Source organism: Kryptolebias marmoratus, linkage group LG17 (assembly GCF_001649575.2).
Source record: "Kryptolebias marmoratus isolate JLee-2015 linkage group LG17, ASM164957v2, whole genome shotgun sequence".
Taxonomy (NCBI): Eukaryota; Metazoa; Chordata; class Actinopteri; order Cyprinodontiformes; family Rivulidae; genus Kryptolebias; species Kryptolebias marmoratus.
Genome location: NC_051446.1, coordinates 26,148,767 through 26,174,627, shown reverse-complemented (window position 1 = coordinate 26,174,627; position 25,861 = coordinate 26,148,767). Strand labels below are relative to the sequence as shown.

Here is a 25,861-nt window from a genome sequence, read left to right as displayed (position 1 = left end):
GAGACACAGCTGCTGAATGCTAACCCAAATTAACATTAAAAATGTAAAAACCATAAAAACAGTATTTGTTACGTCATTAAAAACAAATTATTTATTTCAGCATTTTAAGCAGAAGCTGTTTTACCACCATCCGCCACCAGAGGGCGCCCCAAAGGAATGAAAGCGAAAACGAGCAAAACTCCAAAAAATGACAGATTATCAATAAAAACAACACAAAACAACACTTCCTGACAGAACAGATGAGAGTGTTCAGCTCAGAGCAGAGAAACAAACACTTCCTGTTCACACAGCAACGTTTCTGACGTCAAACAGAAAACCAGCAGGAAATAACCTCCAATCAGCTGCTTCATCAAACAAACAAACAAACAAGCAGCTTATTTACCTTCATGTTGCTTTTAAATCCAGTCTGTTTTTGTTTTTGCAGATTCGTTTTGTTTGTCTGCAGAAAGTTCAGGTTAATGAGAAACACCTGCTGAGGGTGCTGCGTTCAGGTACATCAGGAAGGATGGGAGAAAAGAGCTTCAACTCTTCCTGAGCCGGAGGAGTTTGTCTACCGCCAGCTGAAAAGTGCAAGGCTTTACAAGTCATTTCTTTAGTTTTATTTCAACTTTTAGGCTCATTTATAAAAATAAACTCAAACAGAAGTTTTATTTTTTAAATCTCTTCAAACAAAAAGTCCAAACTTGTCTCCTTTTAAAAATAAACTTTATTTAAGAAAGAAGAAAAAAAGATTTCAGAGAGAAAACATGTCAGACATGATAATAAAATAATAACAGAATGAGGTTAAAGGTTTATCATTTTAATTTATCCAGTGACCATAAACAATAAAAATTAATCCAGTAAAGAAGATTTGTCGTTTTTTTCACCGTTTTTATTATTTAAAAAGATCTGAACAGAAATCTAAGCTTTAACTGACGAATTTTGGATCATTTTAATCATTATTTTTTTCCCAGAGGAATGACCAGCCTCAGATTTATTTATTCCTTCTACAGGCTGTGAGCCCTGACCTGAGGCAGAAAACACAGCCAAACAGCAGCTAAACAGCAGCTAAACAAAACAAAACACCAGCTAAACTCAGCAAAACAGAACAAAACAGCAGCTAAAAGCAGCCAAATAGCAGCTAAAAGCAGCTAAACAAAACAAAACACCAGCTAAACGCAGCAAAACAGAACAAAACAGCAGCTAAAAGCAGCTAAAGGCAGCAGCTGAAGGCAGCATCATAAGAAGTCAAACAGGACGTTAGCTGAGTTAATATTCACACATTTATTGACACTAAATGAACATTTAAACCTTTGTGTTCTGAACTTCTCCAGCTGTGTGTGAATCGGTCCAGATGTGCTGCGCGGAGCCACACCTGAGGTTCCTCCACCTGAAGCTGGAGGGTTTCTTTACAAAGATCCATGCAGGCTGAAGATCTGGGTGCTGAGATCCTCTGTTTCCATGGCAACAACAGGAGATATTCCCAGAACAATTCTTGTTAAAACTGGAAAAAAGAAATAAATTCTGTTTTCTTTTCTCCCCCCACCTGAAAAAACATGAAACATTAAATCCATCAGTGATAAACAGAAGTGAGAATGCATATCACCCGCCATCTCGCAGGCTGAAGTTAGCCCTCAGACAGGGTGCCGGGGATGACTCTCAGCTACCACCACACCAAGCTCAATATCTGTTAGAACCATGTTGGATTGGCTGTGGCAGCCATCTTGAATCGGCCTGATTTAATCTGATTAATTTGGACGTTAAAAATTTGAGACCTGCTGCTCATTAAATCATTCATTTAAACGACTTTAAATAATCCCAGATGCTCCTTTAATCTGATGTTTGACAGACTTTTTATAAACCTTTTCCAACATGAAGCAGAAGGATCTTTAGTTTCTCCTTCAGGCTGAAGGAGTTGTATATAGTTACATGTCGACACTCAGGAAACAAACTAAGAATCTTCAACATCTTTTCTTTGGAGCAGAATTCAGTGAAGAATCTGCAGCAAACGTCAGTCTGTGCTTTTCATTTCCATTTATTCTGTCTTCTTACTTTTATTTACATTCCCTCTGCTGCAGGATCAGTTCCTCACAGCGTGTGTGTGTGTGGATGTGTGTGTGTGTGTGTGTGTGTGTGTGTGTGTGTGTGGATGTGTGAGAGCTGGTATAAAATAATCCCTCAGTTATTGTTCAGTTGTTGAGTTTTTTCTGGGGCAGGAAGTTTTTACAGGTACTGAGCTAAAACCTGCTGTGGTAGTAGCTGAGAGTCATCCCCAACACACACCCTGGCTTCAGCAGCAAGGCTCCAGAGGTCAGAGGTTAGAGGTCAGAGAAACACACAGAGTCAGTTTCTTTCAGCTGCAGTTTAAAACAAGCATTTATTCACTCTAAGGCTAGGGTTCATCCAGCTTCAGGCAGGTCAAAGGTCAAAGGTCACATTTCAACCAATCAGAGACAAAGTGACAGCAGTTCTCTGTCAGAAAAGTCACATGACCAACTCCAATGCTGCATTCATGTCCTGTGGGAAATCAGAGACTCAGACTGCCTTTCTTTACTGTGTTAAATTATAAAATGTTAGAATAACTGGGAGTAAAACTCTAAATTATACATTTTATTTTTGTTCAGATGGAGTAAAAACTGAAGTAAGAATCAAACTGGGGTCATTTTAAAGATTTTATTTCTATCTTTTAGTTTATTTTTCACTTTAAGATGTTTCAAACTTTGCCTCAGATTGTCTCAATAAATAAGGTCTCAACTCAAAACACCAATTATACATCAAATAATAAGAACTTTCTTGCATATTTGTGTCTTTATTTCATGTTTAGAGGATTCCAAAATCTGTCATTAATCTAATTTTGTTGCTTTCAGTTTTAGTTTAAGACGAAGGCAGCATTAATACAACAACAAACAAACAAAAACTGCAGTCCAGCGTCGTCTTGTTTCATTAAAGTGCGATTTCAGACAAGATGCTTTTTAAAAGCTCATTTTTACAGTTAAACATGAAAAGTTAAACTTCTCTGCAGTTATTGGACAAAATCAGTGACAGGAAATGACAGGATGTTTTTTTTTCTTTCAAGTTTTCAAAATAAAAGCGTTTCCACAGAGAGGTTACAGTGAGAATAATGAATCCAACAATCAACACAACAAAAACTGAGTTTTAAATAAATTACAGTGAAACGCATGAAGAAGCTTCTGCAGAAAATCAACACATCTTTAACAGGAAGTGAAACCTTGAGCTCGGTTCACCTGAAGCTTCATCAACCAATCAGATTAAAGTCCGAACTAACAGACTTAAAACCATCAAAATGCATCAAAATGGAGTTTAGTGCTAAAAACACCAAAAAGATGCTGAGGAGGAGGAGGAAGAGGAGGAGGAGGAGGAGGAGGAGGAAGAGGAAGAGGAGGAGGAGGAGGAGAAGCAGGAGGAGGAGAAGCAGGAGGAGAAGCAGGAGGAAGAAGAAGAGGAGGAGGTTTTCTCCTGAAACCTGAGAAGCAGANGGTTCACCTGAAGCTTCATCAACCAATCAGATTAAAGTCCGAACTAACAGACTTAAAACCATCAAAATGCATCAAAATGGAGTTTAGTGCTAAAAGGAAGAGGAGGAGGAGGAGGAGGAGGAAGAAAAGCAGGAGGAGGAGGAGGAGGAGGAGGAGGAAGAGGAGGAGGAGGAGGAGAAGCAGGAGGAGGAGAAGCAGGAGGAGAAGCAGGAGGAAGAAGAAGAGGAGGAGGTTTTCTCCTGAAACCTGAGAAGCAGAGTAAAACAGAGACAGTTTTTTTCTGAATCCTGATTTGTTTGGATGATTTTTCATTAAAAGCCTAAAATCAATTTAAAGAAACAAACTTTACTTCTTAAAAAAGATTTGGATGTAAAATATCTGGATTAAAGAACTCAGGTCATTAAATACATGAGGTTTTGATTCAATCAGATATTTGTGGAAATAAGCATTTAGTTGAATTTTGAATCCACTTTTAGATCCAGATTATTTATCTGACCTGAAAGAACAAAATGAAATCTTTAAAAGGAGGATTTTTGTGATCCTGAAATCAGTTTAAATCCTAAAGATCAGAACGTTAAAACCTCAGACCCACAGTGAGCGGAGGACTCGGACCTCCTGCTTCCTGTCTGCGTGACCGCCAGTAAAACATCAGAAGAAGAAGAAGAAGTCGATCAGCTGAGATGTTCGTGGAAAAGGTGCAGATTTCCACTGAAGAACCAGAAGCTCGTGCAAGAACAGGTGACAGGAAATAACATTCAGATTGTTTCTAACGCTACATGTCGGCCATCTTTACTCTAAACTTTGAGCTGTCTTTATAAAACCTGATGTCAAGAAAAGAAAAACAGGAAGTTCAGGTGAGCTCCCGTCTCCTCATCTTTAGTTTGTGAGAAACTTCTCCTGTTAAATCCAGACTAAGCTTCTGCTGAGAAACCGTTAATCTGCTTTAACTCTGAACTCATTACAGGACGGAAACTTTTTAGACTTTAATCACAACAAGGAGGTCAGATAATCTGTTTTTATCGTCAGAACAGAAGCACCACGAACAAATATGAGCTCAGACCAAATATTCTCTTCATTAAATGTTGGGGAAATAAGAGGAAAGATTATTTTTATTTGGACCAAAACAAGCTAAAATCTTCTCATTTCATCTCAGGAAAATAAATCTTTAAATTTAAGTAAATTTTAGAGACATTTTGTCTGAAATAATCAGCTGCTCGTCAGGCAGGCGGTGAGTTTTCTCCTGTGGTCAATAGAACAAATTCATCTCACGAGAAGATGAAGAAAAACACCAGGATGTCCAGTAAATCCACTCAGACGTGTTGCCATGGCAACGAGCTTCAGCTCCAAACACCTGGGCAGAACCAGATGTTTCACTTCTGGACAAACAGCTGTTTGTCAAATAAAGAAATGAGACGGAGGAGAGGAAACACGAGAGAAGACTGAAGACAAGAACAGAAAAAGAAACTTCACGACTCCGAGGAGAAAACCTTTGTTTGGAGGTTACGTTAAATGAAAACTTGCAGCCCAGACTTTGTTTTGAAAAAATGTAAAAATCTTTACCAAACGGCAGAAATCAGTTTGAATTCCTGCTGAAATGAAATCAGATTCCAGTTAAAGTGTATCTGTAGAACTTGGAGCAGAAATCTGAAACTTTAGTTTTTCTTTAATGATTCTTTTGTTTTTTCTTTAAATGATAATTAGTCATTTATTTGTATTTTTTTAAATAATGGTCTCATATATAATCGGAGCTCCCAGATAAGTCGTTTAAAGTCTCTGTAACATCCTGTTTTAGTGCCAGAAGGTCAACCAACATGAATCAATTAAAGCAGATGAGTTATTTTAAACTGCACTGAGAGGCAGCGAGGGCCTCGAAGGGTCGGGAAGCTGCAGGACGGAGGAGTGAAGATCCGGACTTCCCTGGAGGATCCAGCTCCTCCTCCTCCTCCTCCTCGACTGATGAAGGCTGTCTGGGTGATGAGCATTCCTTCAAGGAACACTACTAAGTTTTAACAGTTGTTAAAATGAAAAATGAAACATTTATCTGTATTTTCCTCAGATGTTTACCTGCCTCTCAGGAACAAATAAAGTTTTTTTTTTTACAAACCAGGAAACCCAACATGGAGCCAACTGCAGCTGTTATCCTCACAGACAGAATATCAAGAGCTTCTTGTTGTTTAAGCGCATTTCTAAGCATGTTTGCCTCTTTTTTCCTAAGTGCCAGCATGTGTGTGATTTTTTATGAAACATTTAGAGTTTCTGGGATTGTCTGCAGTCACTAACCAAGCCTCACCTCCGTTGAAACTCGGCTGCATATTTTATCTCATATAGTGCTGTTTGATGTAAAAGCAAGCGGAGCCAACAGATCGGCCCGGATACAAATGAGGTGATATTTTTACCGCTCGGGGTTGATGCATCAGTGGAGGGAAAATGTCAATCCAGGTGAGTGAATTTTCCCCGACTGAACTAAATGTTAAAACTGTCCCAGGAAACGTGTCCTGCTTTCAGATTGTCGGCTGAGAAGAGACGTCGAGCTCCTCGGCTGAACAGTAACGACTGAATTATTCTTAGATTTTACTGCTGAAGCGGAATCAGACCATCAGAGGGATCAGGATCGCTGCCTTCAGGGGTGAAAACAGAACAAGTGACATTAAAGGGTTAATTCAGCTAAATATCTGTGCAGACGTTATAGATAACATCTTACCTGCTGTAGATAACTGTCTGAATGACCCAAGTTTGGAGAAATAAAGTTGAATTCTGAGGAACTGATGAGCTAACGTTAGCCTGATTTCCAGGATTCCTACAGATTCCAGAAATGAATCGTCCGGATCTTTCCAAACTCAGATCGGCTCATTTTTCAAGTTCTTCAACCGTTTCCTGCAGAGCTGAAAGCTAAAGTTCCCTGTTTTTAAACCAACATGATGCTTCTGTTCACAGGGTTTAAATCTTCTTTAATAATAGTTCAGAGTAAAAGAAAAAGCAGCAGAACGAGTTCCACTCATTAAATGCTTTATTTATAGAAACAGTTTTAACTTTCACTTGGCTCCAAGTGTTTTAATCTTTTTATTAGAAATTTAAAACACTCTGGAAACACAAATGTTTTTCTAAACCTGGAAGATTCTGAAGGAAAACTCCAGATTTTAAGACTTTTTGAGCTCTGAACTCCAGTCTCCAGTTTCACAGCAGGTCATGCAAACTTTATTTTAGAAACCTTTTACCCCATTACATTCTGTATGACACGATGCTGCTGCAGAACATAAGGCTGTAACGTTTGTGAAGTAGGAACTGCATGAATCACTCTGAAACTTCAGAAACTGATGTTTTGAGACCAAAATCCAGTTTGGACTTCCTGTCAGCTCATCAGTCCTCCAAACTGAGTTATCTGCAGCAGGTAAGATATTCGTTCTAACGTTTACATGCTTCAAAATGGCTGAAATGTCACTTTAAGCTCTGTTTTTTCACCTTTAGATTAAAGAAGGTTCCCCTGATCAGAACATCCCTGCAGGTCTGTTCTGATCTGTTCATGAGAACAAAAACATAAAGAGACGACGGACAGGAGGAGGAAGAAGCTGCTGTCTGTGATGAAGATGGTTTGAGGAGGAAGAGGAGGAACAGTCAGACCAGCAGTTCAAACCAGAGAAGAAGAAATACACATTTTACTTTAAGAGCAGTGTTGATAAATAGATTAATAAGTTAAATGTTCAGTTTTTGCTGTGAACTCACAGCTGGTTTTCTGTGGAAATATCCAGTGGACCATGAACAATAATAATAATAATAATAATAATAATAATAATAAGTGATAAAGCAGCAGGACCTGAAAAACTACGGCCCAGATGTTAAATATTTCAGAGAAGAGATCGGACTGATGGGATGAGGGTGAGAGTTTCTTCCTAATCGAAGGCACAGATCTGTATTTTATGATCCACGGTTTCTTCTTTCCTTGCCTGCGGAACATAATCACGAGTTTCTGAGAGAGGCTATAATTAGGAAGCAGAGCTCTGAATATGAACAATAAATAAGGGAGGGATCCAGCAGGGCTGCAGGCAGAGGTCAGAGGTCAGAGGATCGAATCTCAGACCGCCTCAGTGGCTCTTTGGTTTAGGGAGGCGGGACGAGCCGGACCTGAAGACTTTGAGCTTCTCCCCCGACCCGTTGGTGCTGTCGGGATCATCAGGGGCCAACGGCCTCGTCTTTGAAGAACCTGGGGCGGAGCTGCAGGTGTGAGACAGGAAGAGGCGGAGCTTGGAAGGCTGCGGCGGGAGCAGGGATCTGCTGAAGCTTCTTCTCTCAGTTTTCTCCTCTTCCACCTTCCTGGGAGTTTTCCCATCAGCCCCTTCTCTCTGGGATGTGCAGTTAGTGGGTGTAGATGAGGGGAGGAGTCTGTCAGGCTGGGTGGAGTTACCTGGAGGGGGCGGAGCCTGTTGTGTCAGTGGCTCCTGGTCTCCCTGGCTGGAGGAGTGAAGTACCTGTGACTGAACCCAGAAACAGAAACATTAGCTGCTGCAGAGAGAGGAAAAAGTTCTGCAGCTTTTCAGCCCGACTGTTGGTTTGTGAGCAGATGGTGTCGAAAAACTGAAACAAACAAACTCTTTGTTACATAATTTATCACACGTTAGAGCAGAAGAGAAGAGATCTGAGTTTTTTCCCCACAGATGAGTGGTCATTTCACACATCAACACTTTGATCCGTGTGTGTGAAAGGGTTTTTGATCTGTTTGCTTTTATCTGGGTGTGTGTGTGTGTGTGTGTGTGTGTGTGTGTGTGTGTGTGTGTGTGTGTGTGTATGTGTGAGACTCGGAGCTCACCACCTCCTCCTCTGTTAAATTTCAGCAGAGTACATTTTTTTCTTTCTTTACCATCATTAAGTAAATATATTAACAGATTTTTGCTAAAACAAATTTTGAGGAACAGAAGATAAAGTTTTGTCAAAATTAAACTACAATAAATCAAAACTCATCAGAAAAGCTCTGACACATTTTACTTTTAAATTTCAAACTCATTTTTGAGCCTTTTTTGGGCAACGAAACTTTGATAAATTTAATGTAATTTACCATGTTTATACAGAAGTGCTGTATTTTAAGTAACTGTCTGTGGGAAAGGTTTTTATAATTAAAAATAATAATTTCCAAAATATAATGTTTTTCCAAAGCATGTCATGAGAATAAACTACAAAATGAAAAAGATTTTTTTGTCTTTTTAGTTCAACTTTTGAAGAAATATTACATGTAGACGTTTGTTTGCACAGGCAGAGTTTTCTGGATCAGAATCGTTCACATTTTGATCACATCACAAAGAAATTTGTATATTTTTTGTTTTTATTTATTCAAGTCTTCAGCGTGTTCGTCAGCTTAACAGCTGAAGTCATTGTGTTGTTCTGATAAAAACCATGTTTGTTTGAGCAGCTTGAGCATCTGAATTTATTTTAATAGCTTTTAGAAAGTGCCTCGGGAAATAAAGTCTGAAAATATTCATATTTTTCATACTCTTACCATATTCAGACCTGGAAATACTAAAATTAAACTCCATACTTTTCAGGACAGGGTAGGAAATCTTGTGATTTCAAAAATGAGAAACTCCATTCAGAGATTTTCCAATGAATCTGATATGAAAAGATCCAGATGTTCTCATCAGAACAAACAGCTGCACAAAGAACATTTACTGACAAACACTGACACCTGGTGTCAGATGGGGGAACTGCAGCCTGTCCCCCACGAGACGTTTCAGTTCACCCCTCAGAGATGCTGCACGGTTCAACCAGAAGATTAAAAAGACAAAAAAATATATAAAACTGCAGCAAAGTTAATAAAATATGAGATGGTATCTTTTCACCGTGAGCCGGACAGGAGAGAGTGGATGAAGAAGACGGATGGACAGACAGATGGACGGACAGACTGATGGATGGACGGACAGACGGATGGATGGACGGACAGATGGACGGACAGACTGATGGATGGACGGACAGACGGATGGATGGACGGACAGATGGATGGATGGACGGACAGATGGATGGATGGACGGACAGACGGACTGATGGACGGACAGATGGACGGACAGATGGATGGACGGACAGATGGATGGATGGACGGACAGACGGACGGATGGACGGACGGATGGACGGACAGACGGACGGATGGACGGACAGATGGACGGACGGACCCTCTTGATGGTGAGTGTCCTCAAACACATGCAGGTATTCTCAGCGACTCCTCCTCGGAGACTCTTTCCCTTCAACCCAACACTAAAACTCGCTCTCACATAAAGTGCTGATCCGCCCAAACTGCCCCCTGATTGGCCCCCGGAGGCTCATTAGATGACTAATATCACTCCACGCTGCATCATCACTTAAATGAACAATTAGAATCGTGACCATAATGAATAAACATGAGCTTTTAGTGCTGTGCTGCAGGCAATGAGCTGCTGTCAAAATACCCAATTACTCTGGAAATTATTAGCAGAATAATGGAGTTCTGCAGAGTTCTACTTTTGTGTTGTAGACGAGCATAAAACACTGAGTGCTCATAAGTGAAGTGAATAATTCTGATTATTGTGTCGTTACAGAGCAAGTAATCGTTCCGACTTCTCATAGGCTTTGTGCTGGGAGTAAAAACCTCACGCAGCTCTGACAAACAGCAGATAACTGCTTCTGCCATACATCAACAAACTCCCATTGTGCAATAAAGATTGGAAAAGGTAATCTACACTCAACTATGAGCACATAAACAATCATGACCTCAATTAGCCATTCTTATCTGGATTTAGACTGTCCTGCTGCAGGCTCTGGGCACATCTGGGGGAGGTCTCACTGGTTCTGCCTCAAAAGGTGGAAAGCTCCCTCAGGATTGGGAATGACTCTCAAAGTGGAGGAGGTCAAGAATCTGGGATGAATATGGGATGGAGCAGGATGTAGACTGACTGATCAGGGCTTCGTCTCTTGGGGTGAAGGAGGAGCCAAGCCACAAGGCAGAGCTCTGGGTTTACTGGTCTCCTCTTCAACCCTCACCTTCAGTCAAAGGGTTTGGATCGTGACTCAAAAACTCCTGGATCCAAGCAGCTGAAATGAGCTCCTCCGAAAGAAGTCATAGATCTGATTCTGATGCCTCCTGGATCTCCACCTCTGGAGGTTTTCCCAGGTACGTCCCACTAGGAGGAGAACCAGAACTCCCTGGAACTACTTTGCATCCTGTCTGATCTGGGAACACCCTGGGATCCCTCAGAAGGAGCCGGAGAGAGCGATGTCTGGGTGTCCCTCAGAAACCTGCTGCTGATGTGACTCAACCACAGACAGCGTCAGAAAATCGATGGATGGGTTGATAGATGATCTCAAACAGTCTCAGATAATTACAATACAGAAATCTACATCAGCACCAAACCAACCACAACACTCCCCCCTCTCTTTGGTCGACTGCCTGGGATGCATCAAACCCTGGATGTCTCCAAATCCACTTAAACCCAACAGCAGTAAGCCTGAACTCCTGGTTGTGGCCTCAAAGACTGAAGAAATCCTTCTGGATATAAATGGAAGCTCCATCTGCCCATCCTCTGAGGTGTACAGTCTTGGCCTTATCCTCCTTAAAATGCTGTCCATCCCTCCTCTGACTCGGAAATCCCCTTTCATGCTTTTCCAACCTCCCATCTGGACGACTGCAGGGAAGTTTTGTTGGGAGTATCGCTCTAACAGGGTTCTCACCTGCAGCAAACCTTGACGGCACATCTCTCTAACCCCTACTGAACCTTACTGGCTTCCAATTAAATCCCAGATCGATTACAAAATTCTCCTCCTCGCCCTGAAATCACTCCATGATCGTGCTCCTCAGCACCTCCCTGACCTCCTGCAGCCTTACACTCAGTCCCAGAAGCTCAGGTCTTCTTCCAGCTGCATGCAAACCTTCGATGACTAAAATGTTTCCTCCTTTATTCAAAGCATCGAGTCGAACCTGGATGTTCCTCCTCACTAGTCTCTGAACCATGGGTCACAGAAAAGATGTTATATAAATCCAAGTTAGTTTTATTAGGTCATCAAGAACAATTTGATTTGAATTCTCGTTTTGTGTGTTTTTGTTCAAGTGAGAAAATAATAAAGTTTCTGCAGAAAATAACTAAAAATCTAAGCTGAAAACATGCAGACATGTTGATGTATGAGCTGCAGTAAAAATGTATATAAAAAGCTTCTGCCTGTGGTTCATCACGGTTACCATGGTGACCTGTGTCTGTCACTCCTTGACAGCCAAGTTAACATATAAATGAAGTCTGGGCGACCGCAGGCTGAATTCAGGGGAGGATTTGAGAGAAATCAGTAAATCCTACAGCAGCGAGCGCCACACTGGGTGAAAGAAGACGTTTGGATGTATAATTTGTACCATAAAGAGATGTTACAGTAAGAAGAGTTTGTTTGCAAAAGATTTCAAAATGTTAACAGCTTAAAAGTTAGAGTTCCATCATCAACCGCAGAACGTTCTGTTGGAACTTGTGTAAAAACTGTTAAAACATCTGAAACCCCGGGGCTGGGTTTAGAGGCTTTTATCAGACACTAAATATCATTAAAGCTGTGCAACAAGCTACAGGACAAGAAGATTTAACAGGATAAAGGCTCCTGTAATAACAGACGATACGAACTTGGACTTGGACAGCAGAGACGACGCCTCCCTGAGAGGAGGGAAAACTTCTGATGACAGTCGGGCTGTTTGGGAGGTTTCAGAGCTGCTGCTGTCTCACAGTATCACATCACACACAAACGGGAGAGACAGCTTGAACCTTCTTCTGCTGGTAATTTATTCCCTCGCTGTGCTGTGCACCTCCAGAGGTGCTGAACGAAGTCTCTGATGTCGAGCCTCATCGTCTGCACAGAGGTCAGTGTGTTCACCAGAATCCTCCGCTCTGTCAGGACCTGACAGCAGGTTCTCCTCTCAGGAGGAGAAGGATCTGATCAGCTGAAGGAACCTCGTCAGGAGCTCTGCTGCCTGCTCACCGGCCGTGTCGGTTCAGAGAAGGACCCAAACAGTTCAGGAAATTATTCTCACTGAGCTGTAAATTCAGCTTTAACCATCTGATGTTCACTTATGGGAGTGACATGATGCAAAGGGAGAAGGAATGTATGGTGTGAAAGAGGAAGCAGGGGTGCTACCGTACCGCGCTGAGTCAGTGAAGTAAAGCACTAAATGTTCCACTCCTGGGCGAAGGCGTGGAAGAGAAACAAAGACAGAGAGGACAAGAGGAGGACAGTTAGAGGAAGAAAACAAAGCAGTCAGGAAGAGATTCTAACAGGAGCTTTAAACCCAAATATATATATAAAAAAAAGAAAACGTGACGTTGGGAAGATTAAAGTCAAAATGCTGAGGAAATGGTTGAAATGGTTTTCAGATGAAATCTCTTTGTGCTTCAGAATCCACCTGGATTTTAGGTAAACTACATAAAAACAAAACTTATTCAGTGAACCAGTCCAATCTAGGCTTTACTGCTCCCTCAGAACTTCCTTCAGCCCTTCACATTAAGAGCCTCAAACTGCACCTTAAAAAAGTCAACAAAACTAACCAGCAGATTAAATTAAAATTAAATTAAAAGACTAGTTTCTACTCAGTGTTTCCTCCAAATTGCCTCATCTGACATAGAGTCTAAAAAATGAGTTTAAATAAGTTTCAAAACCACCCAAAGATTTAATTTGGAGGTTTTTATTCTGTCTCTGCTGTTTTCAGAGTGTGGATAAGAGAAACAAACTTCTCCAGTGACCTTTAACCCTTCATCTGTTCACATGAATGATGCAGAGCTTCCATTTATTTTTTAACTTTGTAAGAGTCCCATCAGAGTGGGACTGAATTAGAAACTCTTTGAGGTGAAACACCTGAGAGAACAAAAAGACAATCACATTTTCTCCTAAAACTGATCAATAATAATCAACATCTTCCTCTCTGTTTTCTGCAGGTTTTTGTTCATTTTTCATTGATTCTGAAAAAGAAACCAAAGTTTGAAGCTGGAGTTTAGGAGCCAGTGAAGACGGGTCGGTGATGGACGGTGTTAAGGATGGGTGAGGATGGGTGAGGATCATGTGACTCACTTCTTCGAGCGAGGTGGGAGGGGATGCTGGGCTTCGGCCTGCTCCTGTAAGGCCTGGAGCGCTGATACTGCCAGGGTGGAGAGAGGAAAGGAACAGGAGGAAAAGCCTAAGACAGAGAAGGAAACGGACAGACAAGGAAAGGAAGCTGATTCCGAACATCCGGAAAACATGAGGAGACAGGCGGGAGATTCCTGCAGCTTTGACGAGCAGACACACGTGGACTGAGCTCCTCTGAAGGAACATCAGATCAGGCTGAGATGGTTCGACCCGACCGAGTCCGAGTTCAATAAAAAATAAAACCTCTTCAGAGGATTAAAGACTGAAAACTGAAGGTTAAAAGAGACCAAAGATGTTCTGAAGGTTACAAACTTAGAACATTCAGGAAGAAACTTTGTGATTCTTTAACGTTTCAGGTTAATTCTTGGGTTTAGCTCGAGTCGGGTGTCTGGTTCTGTGGACCCGGTTTCTTGCAGACTGCACTCGGTTGCGTGTTGTGATGAAGATGTGCTTTCTCACCACGTGTTCTTTCCACGGCGTCTGCGAGGCGACGCTCTCGCTGGTCGTTACGCCCGTCTGCGTGTGCCGGTCCGTGCGTTCGGTCGCCTCCTGACAGCGACACCTGGTGGTCAGCGTGGGAACAGTCTGCACACACAAACTGGGGTTTTAACTGAAAAACCAGCTGCAGACAGCACATCACTTATTATATTAACCTTAACAAATACAGATTATTAGGATTAAAGGGATAGTTGGGACATCTTAAAGAGGGAAGAGTGTGAACACTTAATATCCTACCTGTTGCAGAAAGGTGAGACTGTTCACAACTTTCCACAGAACCCCACTTTAAAATCCTCTAAATATCACTCAGTCCTAATCTGGATTTTGCAGTTTTTCAAAATAAGATTTCATGAAGACTAAAACTAAAATGCCGTCCTAAAACTAAAAGTTTTAACAGTTTTTACTGTCAAACTGAAGATTATTTAATATCAGAAACAGGTTAATAACTAACACTCATCTAAATTATTTCTCTTTTTTTCCAGCAGAAAGAAAATGAAATTTACATGAAGATAAAAACTTCAACAGCAACAAAAACTGCCAAGCTTCACTTCTTCCTCCAATAATCTGTTAATTTATGAAAAACAGTTTGACAGCCAATAAAAAGGTGAAGTGAGGAACAGACCAGCTGCAGGCTGAGCTGGGCGATGGTTCGGTCTCGGCTCCTCAGCTCCTCTCGGAGCTGCTGCACCTCCTGCAGGAGCGCCTGCACCTGCAGACAGAGACCGTTCAGCAGAGGGATTATGGGAAATGTAGGCCGTCTGTAACGTAGGCCTGAAACCTGCCGAACCTGCGAGTCGGAGCTGGGGGGCGAGTCGTGGCTCTCTGGACTCAGAGTTTCTGTGGTCAGAGTGTCTTCGTCCACGTCCTCCTCCTGAACAACAAACAGGAAACATGAGACAAAGACAGATGTAGGACAGAATAAAACTAATCTGGTGTTGACTAGGTTCTAAAATGAGTCGAAACTGACCTGGGGTGTACATAACACCTGAACCCCTCTAACAGGTCTTACCTGCAGCAGTAACCTCTGCAGGAACTCCAGCTGAGATCTGACCAAAGAACAGTCCTCAGCCAGTTCCTCCACATCCAGACCCAAACCCGGAGCAGCGGGAGGCAGACAGGCTGACCTGCAGTGGGAGGGAGGTCAGGTTCTGCTGCTCTCAATCAATATTACAGCATGCTAACAAAAGAACAGGCAGAACACAGTAAATAACACTCTGACTTTACAAAGAGGACGGAAACGTTGCGTCACCTTGCAGGACCAGAGTCCAGGATGATGTCACGGTCCCGGTTTTTCTCAGGATCCTGGGGGAGTTCACTGCAGAGAGATCCAAATCAGGAACAACGCAGAGAAATGATGATTCTCAACACGACTTCAGTGTTTTACTTTGCTTGTTAACAAGCCTCAGGCTCCGTCTGTGGAAGCCAGAACTCACTTCTGAACTCCGCATCAAGGTTTGCAGAACCTGTTACATATTTGATAAAGTTTACACCTTTCAGAAGGTATTCTGAAGGAACGAGTCAGCCTTGAAAAACACATTGATGCGGAGCAGTGCTGTCCATCTTCTGAACACTCAAACAGCCTCCATATGGACTGAATTCATGCATATTCAGAGTTTCAATTCTGCACATTAGCCGGAGCTTATAGTCTCATTTCTCTGAGGAGCAGAGGTTAAGCTATTGCCTCCTCCTGAAAAATTCTTCCATTTTTCTGTCTCAGTTTAAATGTATTCGGAGCAGAACGAGGCCTGATTGATTTCTCCGACCCTCTGACCGCCCGGCCCACAGTTTGTTAATAAGCCGGCTCATCGACTATGACTGCATTCATGACCTTTCATTACAGCCAACTGCTCCGGTCTCTGCTTTCAAATGACCCTCAGTGACCTTCATCCTCAATCCTTCCCTCATCATCATCACCTTAAACTTGGGTTACATAAAACAAAGACATAATCACTCTCTTTACTGTGAAGAAAACGTTTTGTTTTCACTGTAACTGTTTAAAACCTGAACACAGATCACTCCGATCGAATCCTGGAGACCCAGTTCTGCTCACCCTTCGTTGTCATTGCTGAGGTCTTGTGTTTCCCAGCAGAGTTGTCTCTTTCTCCACTGAGCCATGTGGGACAACCCGTCTCCATCTGTGAGATCCAGAACAACATCCAGTACCATTAAACAAGTTAAAACCTGTGGAAAAGGTTTGGCTTGGGACCAACACAGTGATTAGAAGATTTGTGAAGAAACGTTGAAGGTTATCAGGGCTGCTACTGCCTCTGCAGCAGTTTGGGACTTCCTTTTCCAACAATCTGATCTGACAAAACGTCAACGTTTTAATGTAAAGAGAGCTACGACTCTGGCTCATCGGGGTCACCGTGGTAACTGTGTCTGTCACTCCCTGACAGCAGTCTTCATGAGACATGCACATCCGCTGTGTCCTGCAGTGTGAAAGCTATTAGAGCTCAGAGCCAATGAAAGTGTGTGACCTCTGACCTCTGACCTCTGGGGAGAGGTGAAGTGGAAGGAATGTGAGAATAAGTAGAGTTTGTTTGGAAAGTTAGTTTCTGCAGTAAAATGCTGTCATGTAAAGTCAGTTTAACTACACTGATGACTCTTTTTTTAAAATATTTTTAGTAACTTTAGAAACTTTTCAAACAGAACTTGGAACATCTGTAAACTTGTGAACTCACCGCTGTGCAACGAGGAATCATCTGGGAAGTCTGCGTCCAGCATCAGGTCATCGTCAGCCAAATCACACGACTCCAAGTTGTTTAAGAGATCCTAAAAGATAAACACATCCGAAAACATTTGAAAGACGTGAAAAAGATGAATAATTCTGCAAAGGAGCTTTTACAACCGCCCCACCACAAGCTCCTGAATGACGTCAGGATAAAACCTCTCATCTTCCTCTCAGTTTGATAAATAAACACCAAGCCTTTTTCACTTGACTCAACACAGCTTCACTGATGTTTTTACTAACCTCAAACAGTTTTAAAACTAAAGCACATCACTGTGAGGCTTGGCCTTCAACAGGAACCAGACTGCCCCCTGGTGGTCGAACAAACAGCAGCCCATCAGGGATGAATCCAAAGACTTCAGACATCAGCTGAGAGCTTGTTAACGTCCTCAGATCATTAACGGCTCGATCACTCTGAGACCTACAGCTCATTAACACGGAGGGCAAACTGAGCCACGGAGCTCATTAAGAGCCTCTCAACATTACTCAGGAGCTGCATTAACTGTACCGAAGTGAAGGTCTAAGCCTGGGCTTGACCCTGGTTATCCTCCTCCTGCTGCAGTTTAAAAGTGTTTTATCCTGGATCAGGACAAATCCAGTCATCTCTGGAACGGCTGCAGTGGAGCAATCAGACGTAAGAAGCTGCTTTCAGATTGATGTTTATGATTTCAGCTGGAATATACAAATGATTCTCATCACGTCACGTTTTGATCCATTTGACTGAACAGTATTTTCTGTCACATCAGTAAAACCTGCAGCAAACCTTAAACTGGATTTAAAACATCAAATCAGACATTTCACTGGATGACATTATTCAGTTCAAGGGTTTGCAGCCCAACGTAAATACTTCTTCAACTTTAAAATCAGGTTCTGTCTTGTTACAGCAAATAAATTATTGTAAAACTCAGATACTTGTTGTCATTTACTGCAGCTGTCTGCGAATCATAAAAGCAACAAAATATATTTTCTCACATCATAATTTAAATTTGACGTCATCAGACTTCTGCGTGAACAATCTGCGGCCCTAAAGCGACCCGCGTGACATCGCACACAGCTGTTTACGGAGGGAAATATGGAAGCTAAACATGTGGGAATTGTTGTGCAATCAGAGCCAACAAAGTTATTATCTTCCATCCTAGTCCCACCTCCTCTGATGCAGAATTAAACTTCTGGGAACGGAGCCTGAAACTGGTTTGATTTGCTGTAGTTCACAGAATGAACACCAGGGGGAGCCAGAGGGTTTCACTCAGAAGATGAAGTTAGATTCAAGTTTTTAACATCACAGATTATTTAAAATTTGAAAACCATCTAAAGACAGTTTGCTTTTTCCTGACATCTGATCACAAATGAAGCAGCAGCTTTAACTGTAAGTTTTCTGGACCTCTGAAGGTCTTAAATTCGCCCATCGACTGATTAATTGTCTCAAAACGAGCTGCTGACGGAGGCCGGGTTCGGACTTACGATGCTGTTGATGTCCGAGTCGAAGCTCCTGATGTGGTGGGTGGTGTTGCTGTTGGTGTGGATGGAGGCGGTCGTGGCGGCGCCCCCCAGAGGCTCCAGACCTTCCTCGTCCCACATGTAGGTCCCCCCGGACCCACAGCTGTCTGAGGGGGACAAGTCCAGAGACGATCCGCCCTGCGAAGACAAAAAGGAGGACAGCTGATGAGACATTTAGGACACGTCTCATCTGACCTGAAGGACTTCAATAAGAAAGTAAAAAAAGCTTAAAGGAATATGAAACACTTCATCGCTGACTCGATAGGAGTACAGTCTGGATCCTGGTCACATGTGTTAAATAAACTGCATCCTAAAAGCTAAACACTAAACAATAAATTATATTTCAGTCTTTGAACCTCATTAAATCATAAATTCACTTATAAATTCCAGTTTGACACAAAACCCTAAAGTTTCCTGTGAAAACAACTCATTTAAAGTTTCCTTGGATTCATTTTAAAACAGCAGCATTTATTCCACTGACCACTGACTGTAAATTCAATTTATTCATAAAGCCTGAAAAATCAACCTGAAACTTTAAATCTTAGTGACATCTTTAATTAATCAGGGGCCTGATTTTATCCCAGATGTAAAAACTGAACCTTAAGTTACCTGCTGACAAGGTTCACCTGTTAACCCTCACAGTGTGTGCTGGGGATGACTCTTAGCTACTACCACACCAAACTGTACATCATTATCTGTAAAACTGGCTGAGGTTGATAAGCCGTGGCGGCCATCTTGAGTCAGGATGACTCTAAAAGTTGTAGATGTACATCCAGTGGTTCATGAGATATTTTGCTAACAGACACAGATAATTACATGATTTCCTTTCTGTCATGGCAGCCGGTGAAAGCAGAAGAGATGAATCCCTCCAGCTGCTGCACATCTGGTTCTTTATAACAAACTTTTAAAACGTGACGAGAACTAAACGCATCTGACCGCCTGCCTCGCCCATCCTTTAACAGATTCAAAGCAGACATTTGTTCAAACACTGCGAACAATACACTGATGGGCTCTGTATTTTACCTGTCTGTGGGCGGGGCCAAACGTTCCACCTGCACCGACAGGAAAACAGATTACTTCCCTGAACGCTGTGTTTTGGAAGTTAAAGGTTTAAACAAGCAGAGGTGCTGAAGTTTACACTGAGGGAGTTTCTGAAGGATTAAATGTTTTTATTTCTGCAGGAGAAAAGGTTTCACTGATCAGGACTCTGTGGGTTTCTGGGTTCTGTGGGAAGTTTAGCAGAATATTTTGATATAATATAATTGCTCTCCATCCATCCTGCAGCAGTGAGACATGATGTTCCTCCTGAGAAGTCTGAGAGGATTCAGTTCTTACTGCGACCAAACGTTGAAGCACATTATTCCGGATCAAGCCACACATTTTGATGTGTGTGTATTTTGTTTTTTAAATGTTTCAGGATGTAAAACAAAGACTGTTCAACATTTATGCTCTGGGACTTTAAAGGACCTGTTCATGGTAGTCCGGCTGGCTGGACCTTCTCCGCTGGGACACTCGGTTCAGTCGATCTTCTTCTTTTTCACCTGAACATGAACACATTTCTTTAAAATGTAAAATGTTTCAACTTGTTTATTAACCCGAGCAGATTTCGTATAAATCTCACCTCTGACTCCGGTCCAGTACAAGCCATCATCCAGAAAACAGAGTCCTGTGGCCTTGGTGACCCGGCTCAGCGCCTCCTTGTCATCCAGCCGAGTGCATGACTGATCCAGTCCAGAGTCCTCCTCATCGTTTTTGGATGAGAACAGCAGAATACCAACTCCCCTGTTTCCTGGAGACATGACAGAAAACCCTGCTTGGTAAACAACAAAATGTAGGAAAAAAAATCAGTTTCTGCTTTTTTATTTCTCACCCAGATTATCAAAGTCATCCATGTACTCCTGACTGGTGTCGTTTCTGTCGAGGGAGGACGTGGAGGACAGGGACATGTCCTCCAGCATCTCGCCTGCAATGGATCCCCCTTCTTGGGACACGGTGTCCACCGACAGCCCGTCCGCAGCTTCAGGAGAGTTTTCTGCTGGCAGAGGAAATGAAAATGAAATATAACCAACATGAAAGCTTAAAGAAGTTAGAAGGACAATAAATAAAACTGAACCTGGGCTGTTTTCTGTGGACGACGGCGTCTCCACAGAGTTTCTACGTCTGTTTGGTCCCCGATTTACTTCCTGGTCCCCTCCACACAGATTGGCTGGCGTCACTCGAAGGGGGCGGGGCTGTTTGATGAGTGATGGTCGGGACAGCTTGTAGCTGATGCCGCTGGACCTGGAGGCGGGGCTGGGGCCAGGTAGGAGGGGCTTCTTTAAGGTGGATTGTGACAGCTGGGACACAGTGCCAACCCTCTGCCACCCTGAAGCAGAACAACTTTGACCTTTGACATTTCTACCTGTCTGTCGGTTCCCAGGTGGCTTCAACAAGCTGCCTCTGGGAGGAGCCTGGGGGGAGGAGCCCGGGGTTCCCCGCTGGGCGGCCCTGTTGGTGGAGTAGGAGCGGGTGACGATGGGGGAGTAGGTTAGAGGTGAGGAAGAGGAGGAAGACGAGGTGATGGTGGGGGAAGGCTGCTGTCGGACCTGGGTGAGGCTGCGGGATCGAAGGCGATCGTTTTCTGTCAGCCTGATGGAAGAAACGCAGCCGAGGGTTTCACTGGAGTAAGAGCGGCTGGCCGCTGCCTTTTTATAAAGAGGGGAACCGGATCTGGATCCTGGACCAGAGCCGGGCCTCGAACCGGCAGCGTGAGCGAAGCTCTGAGGCTGTCTCAGAGAGCTGATGGCCTTGGTCTGGGGCTTAGATCCTGAACTCATGTTTAGGGTCAGTCCTGATGTGGTCTGGTTCCCTTTCTTTGCCAAAGGTCCAGTTTTAGGGACAGGAAGAGTTCTGGGGCTGGACTGTGGAGATGGTGAGGATGAGGAGGATGAAGGCTGGCCTGGCCTCCTCCCTGCAGAGGTTGCTTTAGTAGCATCCTGCTTCGACAGCACCGGTGAAAAATGAGGCTTTCCTCTCCTCCACTCTGCCTCTCTGTCCATCCCTCCATCGTTCGCCGCCTCGTTCGCCCTCCTCCGCCTCGCAGAAAAGGAATTGGGCACTCGGATGAATCCGTTCTGCTTTGCAGAGGAGGAGGAGGCGGTACCGTTGACCCCGACGGGCCCGGGGTGGTGGTAGAACCCGTTGGGGAGGCAGGTGCTGCCCGCAGCAGCAGAAGTGGCGCCGCCTGAAGCAGCAGCTGGAGCCGTCTGCGATCGAGGCCGGGAGCCAAACTTCGGCAGCCTAGAGACCATGGTGGGCATGGTGGACAGGTCAACGAGAGGTGGGACGGACATCAGACTCCGCCCACTTCACCATGGAGACCCAGAGACAGAGGAGCTGAAGCAAACGAAGAGCAGAAAAACTGAGTGAGCAGAGAAACTAAACTGCAACAATAAGATGAAGAAACAATAAATCAATAACTAGAAGATAGTTTCATTATTCTTTGTTTTTATCAGTTTTTAAGCTAAAACTCTAACTTTAAAATGACTGTTCTTTTAAATTTTACTTTTTACAGACTGAATGATTACTTCGTGTAGTTTTCAGGATAATTGTGGTGTTAATTATATTTATAAATGCTTTCATTTTTAAAACGTGAAAGAAAAGGAGACAGGAAAAGGCAATAAAATGAACAAGTTTTTCTAAAACTTTCTGGTGATTTTTTTAAATGTAGCAGAACAGGTGCATATTTATTTTGGCAGCTGTTAGGAGATTAAATCAGAGCCAACTGAGATCAAATATAAAACATGTTCTGATGATTATCAAGAGTTTATTTTCTGCAAACAGCTGATGTATCAAAAACGTTAAAAATATTGAACATTTATTTAGAAAAAGACCAAAAACAAACAGACAAAATTTCAATCAAGAAGAAAATATGAAATGTTTAACTTCTAATTCTGCAGCTGAAGAAATTCAACCGTTCAGATGAAAAGTAAATGTCTAAAAAGTCTTTAGTTTTCATGTTTAGCTGCAGCTGAAAACACGCCACGAGCGTCAGAGGACCTGGATCAGGATATCTTCACCTCTTGAGTCTGTCGAGAAAAAGGTAAAATCCTGAGATGTTCTGTCGGTAATTAACAGCCGAAACATGTGGCAGCCGAGCCCAGGCGTGTGTGAGCGGAGATAACGCTAAAACACCACGCCCTGCATGAAAACAGTCAGGTGTTTCTGCACCTTCCTCAGGAAACATGGAGTCAGAACATTCATGTTCCACAGGACGCACACACACGCACACACCCACACGCACACACCCACACCCACACACACACACACACACACACACACACACACACTCATCCCGCAGCAGGACAGCTGATGAGTCAACAAGGAATGATGACATTTCTTTAAATGTGAGTCTCGGCTCGGCTCCGTGCAGTTACAGGTTTGTCCGCTGCAGCAGTTTCTTTGTTGCCGTGAGGCATGAATTTTTCATATCATCCAATTACAGACAAAATAACAGCTATAAGGCTTCACTTTCACAAAAGCTGCTCACTGCTATACACACCTCATCTCAGTCGATCAATCAATAAATCTTTAAAAATAAATTTGTGTTAAAGTCAAACTAAACTTCTTAAACATTAAATATAAATCCACTTCTCCATAGTCAGGTCATGGAGGCACCAGGTCCAGGAAACATGATCCCTCCGGAGAGTTCTGGGTTAGCTCAGGTGTTTCCTCCCAGTGCCTGGAGAACCTCTGGAGCGAGGAACCCAGGAGGAGAGTGAACCTCCTCAGCTGACTCCTTTTGATGAGGAGGAGCAGCGCCTCCACTCTGAGCTCCTCACCTCCTCTCTCAGACGGAGCCTGACCCCCTCCAGAGGAATCTTGGATCCAGGATCTCATTCAGGGTTCTTAGAGGTTCTCACCCTCTTCCCAAAGCCAAGTTCAGCCACTTCAGGGTGAGATTTCAGGAACCTCCAGCACCTGAAAGTGGTGATGATTCCCATATCTGCTCCCATACACTGCATATCTGCTCAATAACATTTTGTTCCACCCCCTTGTCCCATAAAAGCAGATCTTATTGTGCCATAAAGCTACTGCCAAATACTACAACCCATTGCTTTTTATTTTGTTTTGTGTTTTAGTAATAAAGTATAATTCCAATTCTTGCTTTGTTTATACTGGATAACTCTTTAACGTGACCCTGGTACTCCGTAGTCCTCCTGCACCTCCCTCAGAACGCCTCGGGGAACACGGACATAACACACGTGGAACTGGAGAGTCAAACAATCATGACCCCCTCGGCAACTCTGCAAAGATGAAGATCTGATCCACTGTTCCAGGACCCGGACAAACCCACACTGCTCCTCCTCAGTCTGAGGTTCAGCGATCAGTCGGAGCCTCCCCTCCAACATGTCCGAATAAACTTTCCCAGGAGGTTGAGCAGTGGGGAGACATTACATAAAGAACACAAGAAGCAGATGAATCTACCCCTGCAGGAACATTATTTTTTATTCTAATCAAACTAAATGAACATCGTTGAAACAGGAACATATTCTGCTGCCCTGCAGCTTCAGCACATGTTGTTGTTAAAAAAGAACATTAAAAAACTATTACAATCCTCCTCAGACATTTATCCACCTGAGGGCACGAAACTCTAAGCATCACAAGCTTCTTTAGGCCTAAAAGAAAACAGCTGATGTTCTTGGTTTCACATCTGAGAAGCTCAAGATTTCAGCCGGAGACAAAACGTCTCAACTGGGTGGGTTTAGAAACGATCATCTGAACGTCTCTGAGATTACATAAAATGCTCCCGAAGGAAAGAAATAAAACAATAAAACGTGTGCCTTAAAAAGGTCAACTAAAAATAGATGTGCTCTTTTTAACTGATATAAAGACGAGCTTTCAGGAGCGAGCAGCATCAGCTGAACTGATTCCATCTCAGAACGTAAAGAGGAAGACGGGCCGTCGTTATTAGCTGACTCATGGATGCTGAGTCACTGTCACACAGACAGAAGCTGCTGCAAGATTCATCCCAACCAAGAAAAACACAAACAAGCTGCAGCTGGGACATCATGTCATTCAGACGCAAAAACAGCCATCAAGCTAGAAAACAGCAGTCCATTTCCCTGGGACTTTATTTAAGAACCTCTTTATGTTGTCATGATGCACTGAAAATACTGGCTGAGAGGTTGGTTGTCCAGTCCACGTGGTTTTATGGACCTGGGGAAGGCTGACAGTTGTGTCCTCTCAGGCCTTTTGGACCCCAAACTGAGGGAGTGTGAGGAACATATCTGGTCTTTGTAGAACCAAACTCAGAGTTGTTGGACCAAGGCTGCTCCTCCTCATGGAAAGGAGTCAGCTGAGGAGGTTCAGAGACCCAGAACTCTCTGAAGGATTATATATCCTCTCCAGCCGGGAAACACCTTGAAACCCAACATCTGGAGAGTGTCCCTGGACCCGTTACCTCCACAACCACAGATTAAAGGATGGACAGACTTTCAGACATTTTGTATTTATAGTTTGATATTGTTCTTGCATTTCATCAGTTATTTCTTATCTGATGTTTTCGTTACATAATCAGTATTCAAGGCTGCGTTTTGTGCACCATATTGTATCACTTCCTGTGGTTCCCTAATAACGAGCAGGCATGGGTTAATGGTTGTAGAATTGGTGTTGTTTCTGTTTAAATGTAGGTGAGCCATTTTGATGTCCTCTGACGAGCTGAACGCTGGGAGCTGCTGTGAAACCAAGGACATGCAGGAGGAGCGACGAGTGATTAATGAGGTCAGGACACAATGATAACGAGATGCTGCATCCGTCTGCACACTTTAAAGCTAGATAATCAGGAATATATGATATTATATATGATATATTTGCATAAAGAACTGTTAGGAACAGGGTTAAATCAGTCCAAGAACTGAATCATCCCTGAAGAATGTCACATTTGGCATCTAGATAAGAACCAAACTGTCTGCTCATGGTTACTAAAAAAAGCTACAGAACATTCCTATTAATAAAAACAACTTTGAACCCAAGTTTAACACACCAGACACGAGGGGAAAGCTCCCATGGATCAGAGTTACCATGAGACAAGAGATGTGTGTGATTTACAGAACAAGCAGCTGCTTCTGAGAAGAAACAATCTTTTCTCAGTAATCCAGACTTTATTGTTGCTGCAGGATGATTAAACTAAGGCTGTTCAGAAAACAAACAGTCTGTGGGACCATTTCTGCTGAGTCCGACTGAATTAATGAATGAAAGTTCAGGCTCTAAGTCAGCAGCTAAAAAAACAGAAACAAGAAGTCACTGCAGCTTCTCTGCTGCTCAAAAGTTTCCTGGATTAAAGTTCAGGATTATTTTGACAAACTCAAGATAAGAATGAACTTTGACCCTAATCCAGCAGAGCGTGCAGCTTTAAAGGGAATCAACCTGAACCTGGAGATCTGCTTACGTGTCCTCGACCTTGACGGCTGTTATTGACGTCCTGATAAAAGACACCGGGCCAAGCCGAGCCGGGCCAGGCCAAGCCAAGCAGAGCCGAGCAGAGCCGGGCCAGGCCAAGCCAAGCAGAGCCGAGCAGAGC

The 25,861-nt window shown here is 43.0% G+C and overlaps 1 protein-coding gene and 1 long non-coding RNA gene across 7 annotated transcripts in view; both read right to left on the bottom strand.

Annotated features, from left to right (window-relative positions):
- Window positions 1-475, bottom strand: part of LOC119617883 — a 78,324-nt gene extending 77,849 nt beyond the window's left edge. The window contains exon 1 of the long non-coding RNA XR_005234333.1: window positions 383-475. This is a non-coding gene — a long non-coding RNA (uncharacterized LOC119617883). The remainder of the gene's footprint in view (window positions 1-382) is intronic.
- Window positions 476-2,775: 2,300 nt separating this feature from the next.
- Window positions 2,776-25,861, bottom strand: part of LOC108251101 (serine-rich coiled-coil domain-containing protein 2) — a 30,555-nt gene continuing 7,469 nt past the window's right edge. Inside the window, exons 2-16 of one of the 6 annotated variants that reach the window (XM_037980856.1) lie at window positions 20,414-21,675; window positions 20,171-20,335; window positions 19,922-20,089; window positions 19,768-19,841; window positions 18,265-18,438; window positions 16,757-16,847; window positions 16,126-16,210; window positions 15,325-15,390; window positions 15,085-15,199; window positions 14,863-14,946; window positions 14,698-14,784; window positions 14,037-14,162; window positions 13,521-13,626; window positions 12,599-12,638; window positions 7,758-7,945 (exon numbers count right to left, since the gene is read on the bottom strand). In XM_037980856.1, coding sequence (XP_037836784.1) covers window positions 7,900-7,945; window positions 12,599-12,638; window positions 13,521-13,626; window positions 14,037-14,162; window positions 14,698-14,784; window positions 14,863-14,946; window positions 15,085-15,199; window positions 15,325-15,390; window positions 16,126-16,210; window positions 16,757-16,847; window positions 18,265-18,438; window positions 19,768-19,841; window positions 19,922-20,089; window positions 20,171-20,335; window positions 20,414-21,632 — 2,646 coding nt within the window. In that variant the 5' untranslated portion in view covers window positions 21,633-21,675 and the 3' untranslated portion in view covers window positions 7,758-7,899. Of the gene's footprint in view, window positions 3,464-3,722; window positions 7,946-12,598; window positions 12,639-13,520; window positions 13,627-14,036; window positions 14,163-14,697; window positions 14,785-14,862; window positions 14,947-15,084; window positions 15,200-15,324; window positions 15,391-16,125; window positions 16,211-16,756; window positions 16,848-18,264; window positions 18,439-19,767; window positions 19,842-19,921; window positions 20,090-20,170; window positions 20,336-20,413; window positions 21,676-25,861 lie in introns of those variants that run through there. The other 5 variants (XM_037980858.1, XR_005234326.1, XR_003038496.2 and 2 more) reach the window with 5 other exon arrangements.